The sequence below is a fragment of the Micromesistius poutassou genome, assembly GCF_964030765.1.
Source record: "Micromesistius poutassou genome assembly, chromosome: 4".
NCBI lineage: Eukaryota > Metazoa > Chordata > Actinopteri > Gadiformes > Gadidae > Micromesistius > Micromesistius poutassou.
In genome coordinates, this window is record NC_140274.1 from 17,004,155 (window position 1) to 17,010,602 (window position 6,448).

General features: G+C 45.1%; 1 protein-coding gene across 1 annotated transcript; it reads left to right on the plus strand.

The window, feature by feature from the left end:
- The first annotated feature begins 129 nt into the window (after positions 1–129).
- On the plus strand, positions 130–2,801 carry LOC311342667 (uncharacterized protein). Its single transcript, XM_084467534.1, has 3 exons — positions 130–698; positions 884–970; positions 1,434–2,801. Exons 1-3 carry the CDS (start codon positions 380–382, stop codon positions 1,736–1,738), a joined length of 711 nt encoding a protein of 236 aa, XP_084323660.1. The 5' UTR covers positions 130–379; the 3' UTR covers positions 1,739–2,801.
- The last annotated feature ends 3,647 nt before the right edge of the window (positions 2,802–6,448 follow it).

Below are 6,448 nucleotides of genomic sequence, written 5' to 3' on the forward strand. Positions count from 1 at the left end.
CATCAGATCGGATGAACTTGCGTCAGTTTGCGTCAACGAGCAGAAGAACACGACGTGCGCGCGTCTGCATTTGCGTCTGACGTCATCGATAAAAAGAAGTGACCCTTTTACGTGGGCCTACTTTTTTTGTATGTTTGTTTATATTTACATTTTTATATTTGACGAGACCTCCGCTATTATTATAGACCTACTTTGTTTCATTTATTGAAACTGCGGGTTTGCGTTTTTGTGCGTGACCGTGCGTGCTTGTGCGTGCTTGTAGAGCTTTTCCACTGCAGTGGCCATTTTCCACAAAACCTAACCTGTGTGTGGAGCTTAGCGCGGGCTTGCTTGGTGCTTACAACGCGACCATCCACTCAGAGACTGTACAACAGTCAGCATGTCTGGCAACAGCCGCCAGCACTGGCCTCTGGGCGAGACCCAAGCACTGCTTAACATCTGGGCTGACGACAGTGTACAGAAGCAGATGGAGGGCATGTGTCGCAACGAGGAGGTCATCCAGTATATAGTGAACGAGTTGTCCAAGATGGGCATACAGCGCACCACCATACAGATCAGGGAAAAGCTGAAAAAGTTGAGACAGCAGTATAAGGCGGTCAAAAGGGATGAAACAAAGACTTTTCCTTTCTTTGATATGATGGACAGTGTGCTTGGGGACAAAGTAGGCCTACATCTTTTGGATGCAGATCACACATCAGGTCAGTTATTGTATTATTTGTATGCTTTGTTTGGTGATACAATTTTTTTATCTTTTTTTTGAAGAGTTGTTTAACTTATTGGTCTAAAATTAGTGTTAATTTAGTTAAATTCATGTACTTCTCAGACTACATACATAGCCATGTCCAAACCACTGTGTTGTAATGGTTTAATCTGATCTTTGCAGACAAATCAACTTCAACGGTGAGCGGAATGTCTGCCAGTATGAAAGGGACACGGCTGCTTTCTAAAATGAAAACTTCGGTGAAACCTGGTGAGTTTGAATTCACCGCTCTCAGAACGAGGTTTATTTCAATCATAAGAAAGAGGCAACGCAAAAGCTAGCTCATGCTTTGCCAAATTCCTCAAACATGTCATAATATTTAGAGAGTACTCGTACACAATATTTCACCTTCTTTAGCTATTAGCGACATTCACCTATAAATTATGTATGCCTTACAACCTTACAAAGTTTAATTATCTTTTACAACAATAAGGCTCCCCATTGCAATAGTATAATGTTTAACTAGATGAAAGGTTCTGGGTTTGAACCCCATCTCAGTAGTCGCTGTAGGTAGTAGTAGCTGTAGGTCTCCTTGAGCAAGATGCCCAAACCCATACCCTTAATGACCTGTATCTTTGTAATACATGTATAATACACTCATAGTCAAGACTATCAAATAGTCAAATCAGTTAGACATTGTCTTTCTTCATCGTGCAACACTTTGCTCCTGCAGGGTTCCGCAAACGTAGGAGCGAGGGCGACAGCCCCACCCAGGGCTTTGTGGGCGTGATGGCTGAGTGTCACCGGAGGTGGCTGGAGAAGGAGGAGGAGCTGAGGAGGGAAGAGATGCAGCAGGAGGCCCAGCTGAGGAGGGAGGAGATGGAGCAGGAGCTGGTCCTACGGCGCGAGGAGGGCGAGCGGGAGGAGAGGCTGAGGCACAACGAGATGGAGGCCAGGAGTAAAGACACTGAGTTGCTGACCTCCTGCCTGGCGCAGGTCATGAAGCACATGGCAAAGGAGCCGTCCGCTGGTCACTAGAACCCTCACCCCTCCAGGACAGAAGCACAAGGGAGGGGGGACGAGTTGAGGCTGCTTCTGATTGGTTTGGAAATGGACCAATGTGAGGTCATCAGCGCCATACAATCAGAATTGTCAAGTCAGTTGAACACGTACAATAAAGTTGTCTGGGTGTTTGGTGCATAACAGTAATAAGAAACATGGTTAAGATACATAAATATAACTTGGAAAGAAATAAAGTTAACGGCAAGCATTGTAGGATAAGAAACATCAAAATAAATGAGAAACATTTACTAGAGAACCGAATTAAAGCTGTTCAGTTTGTGCAGGAATGTTTAAAGTATGGACCATGGAATGTGCTAATGTTGACGGTATGAAGTATACGTACCTTACACCAATGTCTAATATGCAAGGAATATAGTCCAGAGAACTGCATTAATGTGTCAGGAGTCAGACTTTACAGCATTGTTGCCTGTAGTGTCTATGGGGGCAGGGGTAAGAGTCTGCATTGTGTGTCCAGGGCTTGTTGATTTGACGAGCAGCAGATGGCAAGAAACTTTTTGTTGGGTGAGGTTTTGGTTTATTATGTGGACATCACATTCTGCTATTTTCTCATAAGGGTAGCCTGTCGTAATCACAAACAATGAACTCTGTTTCCATGAAAGATTATTGTTGAAAAGCAGAGGATTGTTTTGTAAATGCTTTTTTTTTTTTCAGCTTGTTCAGAATTTGAGCAACGTTGATAAATGCCATTCAACTGGCATTCTGGCATATTTGGATACATACCAAATGAACATTAATATAATGGGACATTTTCATAACCTTTCAACCATTGTGTTCATGTAAACATGGAATAGTCATGTTGTAGAACGTTTGGTACAAGTGATGTCACATACAGGAGATTAAATATGCATTTTAATATTTGTGAGTTTATACTCAAATGTATTTTGTCATGACAATTTACTAAATGTGAATGAGCAAGTAAGGTTTTTTTCATACCAGGTGTTAAATAATGGAACCAACTGCTGTGCATTAAAAATGTAAAGACGAACAACTGCATATATCCGTCAATGTACAATGTGAAAAGGCCTAGATCAAGTATTGGCTGATGTGGAACACGAATATGACCATAGGCAGTATAATGATATGTGAAGTAATCTAGGTCATATTAAAGATTCTTTGATGTCACTAAATGGAGTTATCGATTGATCATGATACAACGTTTTATAGTATAAATCTACGATGAGAAGATATGCCCTTGAAATGATCAAAATGAGGTTTGAAACATTGGAGTAAGAAAAAACCTGCCTGATTCTATACTTTAATTCTCATATCCTTCAGTGAAATGACCGTCACACTGTTCAGAGTGATAGTTAACATTTTATTTGCATATTTCTTCCCATATTGTAACAAATTCCTTATGATAATCGTTATCAATAATGTTTTCCCTACTACCCAGCCCTATATAACTGTCGTCAGTGTTTCCGTGCTGCAGTGGTCAGCGACTTGTATTATAGCTCCTCATCCTCCAACGGCTGCAGAGCGAGCCAGGGAGGAGTGGTGTCGAGGTCCGTCTGGGTCTTATCCGCGTCGGGCCAGCGCGGGTCACCCTCCGCCTCGATCCACTCGGGGATAAACGTGTCCGCGTTCCTCTCGCAGAGGTTGTGGAGGACGCAGCAGGTCCTGGCCATGTCCCGGACCACCTCCACGGTGCAGTCCAGCCGCCGGTCCAGGCACCGCCAGCGGCCCTTCAGCCTGGCCAGCGCCTGTCTGGCCGCCCGGCGCGCCGGCAGGACCTGGGCGTTGAACAGCTCCTGTTCCGCCGTCAGCCAGACGCTGGTCCGGTGCGGCCTCAGCAGCCAGGTCTGCGCCGGGAGAGCCTCGTCATCGGCCAGAAGGTAGACGCCCCCCTCCTCGCCCCCCAGGAGGTTCTGCATGCGACCGGGGAAGTCCTCCCTGGCCCACGGTCGCAGCTCCGACCCGACCGAGCCCTCGCCCACCGCCGCCGCCGCCCACTCCGGGTCGCCGACGTTGACATCCCAGAACCGGCCGTCGCCGTCAACGACGGCCTGCAGCGAGACGACGAGGTGCCATCCCTCGCCGCCAAGGGACGGCGGGTCGGCGTGGTGGTGTGGCGGGCGGACGATGGGCATGAGGACGCGTCCAATCACGCCGGCACACCGCGGAACGCCGTGCGCCAGGTAGAAGCGGTCGGCCGCCTCCTGGAGGTCGCCTGGGGTCGGCTCCACCACCAGCTGGGGCTGCAGCACCTCGATGACCGCCGAGCAGAACTCGCGGACGCAGTGACACACGGACGCCACGCCCACGGCGAACAGCTCGGCCACGGTCTTGTAGCTGCAGGGGTTGCCCAGCTTGTAGAGGGCCAGCGCCACGCGTTTGCTGAGCGGGATGCAGAGGCGGTACGTGGTGTCTTGACGCTTGAGGCGGCGCCGCAACGCACCGCACAGGAAGGAGAAGGTCGCCCACGAGACGCGGAAATGTTGGAGCCACTGGTGGTCCGTGAAGCCTGTGGCCGTGGTTTCCCACCAGGTGTTGGGGCGAGGGTAGGACCACACCCGTGGCGTCCACGGGCTGCACTGCTTAAGGTACTGGAGAGCCATCTAGCGGGAGGAGAGAGAACCATACAAACGGGTCTGGTTAGAGGAGAGACGGTGGGGAGAAGGTAGAGAACCCGTTGGTTTAAGTTTGAACGCAGGGAATGCTTAAATTTTGAATACTTTTCTACTCAAATTTACATTTACAGTTTTGTACGGTTTCAAGTATACTCCTTGGCTGATAAGTTACTCATTGTTAGACTTTATATTGTTATAATCAGGTGATTACATCTAAGCAATCATTAGTAAATTATGACAAGCAGTGAAAATAATATAACAAAATATGACTAGTATAACTGAATAATGCACAAGCATTCACTTACCCCCTCCATCCATATCCTATGAGCTTCAAACCGCTCCATCCGTGCGCGTCTGAGCTGTGTTCTCCTCTGCTTCCATTCCTGACGGAGCTTGTGAAGGCGGACGCGTCTCGCTGCAGTACGCTGCTTGGTGCGAGTCCGTCGCTGGGTCTCGGCTCGGTTGTCCTGCTGCAGTTGTTTCGCTTGGTGCAAAGATATGATAGAGAGGAGAGCACCTGCACAGACGTCTGCGTCCATGTCGCTTCGCTTTTCAGTAAACTCAGATGTTTAGTTGTTGCTTACTATGAAAGAGTAGACTACATCGTGTCCTGTTGAGATTAGAAATATTTTTTCTGTCAAGTTGGAAAACCATGGGTGTCGTAAAGCTTATTTTTTCTCTCCTTGCCATCGAGCCATGCTCGACGTGGTCAACCAAGCATTTTCTCAAACAAACAACAAAAATGTATTTCCTCGTTTTCTGTAAAACTTCAGGTATAATAGACAATACTGCCCTCTGTTGGTTTGGAGAGTGAATTATCCAATGACAGTGAGTGATCAGAATAAAAAATATATATTTTACATAAATATATAGATTCAGCTAGAAGGACACTTCATCAACGTAATTTCCTCAATAATCCATACATCTTATTTCATGGTATTGCTACATTTCATAAATTAGTAAAAAAAAGAAGTTAATTACCCTATCAATAACTTTATATCAATAAGACAACCACCTTTACATAGAAACTAAATAGAGAGAAGGAGAGAGAAAGAGGCGGAATGATAGAGGCAGGGAGAGAGACAGTGATGGAGCATATGTCTGTGGGAGAGAGAGAAAGAGAGAGAGGGGTGTGATGTCACATCGACACATAAATCACAAGTTATAATGACTGAAGGAGCAGAACACTCCAAGGAGATCAGAAAACAGAAATCAGAAGGCACTTGCTTTAGAAATCAGTGGCATTTCACATATCTTACATAAAATTCTTGCTTTATCATTGAAAAAAACTTGGATCCTTCATTCTGGTGCCAGCTGTGATTTGTGCGAGCATGGAGAACTCCACCAACGGGAAGCAGTACAGATGGGAATACGAGTACTATTATGATTATCTGGACGCTGTCATTGTGGACGAGAGTAAACTGAAATACTATAAATGTAAGTATCTGAACTTCATACAACCACACACAACCCTTAACACCTTCTACTTTAAATCATCCTCTCTTTACAAATTACAAATTAGCTTTTCTTTGTAATTTTTTAATTGTATCATTTATCTTTTAGACAACATAGTTATATTTAGGATATATCTCTCTCCTTATATACCCTAGATATATTCTTGGTAAATCAAACTCCTGAGAGACTATATAGTCATTACATTTTTATGTATCTATCCTTAAAAGACTATGGTTATTATATTCTCAATATATTTCTCCTTACAGACTCTATAGTTATAATATTCTGGATCACCATGGCTACGTTTGTCGGTTTTCTCTTCCTTATCCTCACTCTGATGTCCTGCAACGGAAACCTTTTGAGGCAAGTTTGATGTCAAGGTGTAGAAAAAAAGTACCAGAAGAAGGGAAAATGCATACCACTTCATTATTGATATTGTATTATTTTTCAGGCCTCGCAATCACCAAAAACGGAGGCGCAGTCCCTTGGTCTGAGAGGTACTGAATCTATCTTCAATTGGATCCACTGAGGAACACACAAAGATCCACTGAGGGTAAACCAACTTGGTTACTGCAGAGTTTTTATGAAAAGAATAAATGAATTGAGTTTACCACCAGGCAGTGGTAAACTCAGAATGAGTAAT

Coding starts and splice junctions, on each gene's coding strand:
- LOC311342667 (XM_084467534.1), top strand. CDS start 380: ATGTCTGGCAACAGCCGCCAGCACTGGCCTCTGGGCGAGACCCAAGCA. Junction 699..883: donor GGATGCAGATCACACATCAG/GTCAGTTATTGT, acceptor TGATCTTTGCAG/ACAAATCAACTTCAACGGTG. Junction 971..1,433: donor GAAAACTTCGGTGAAACCTG/GTGAGTTTGAAT, acceptor TTGCTCCTGCAG/GGTTCCGCAAACGTAGGAGC.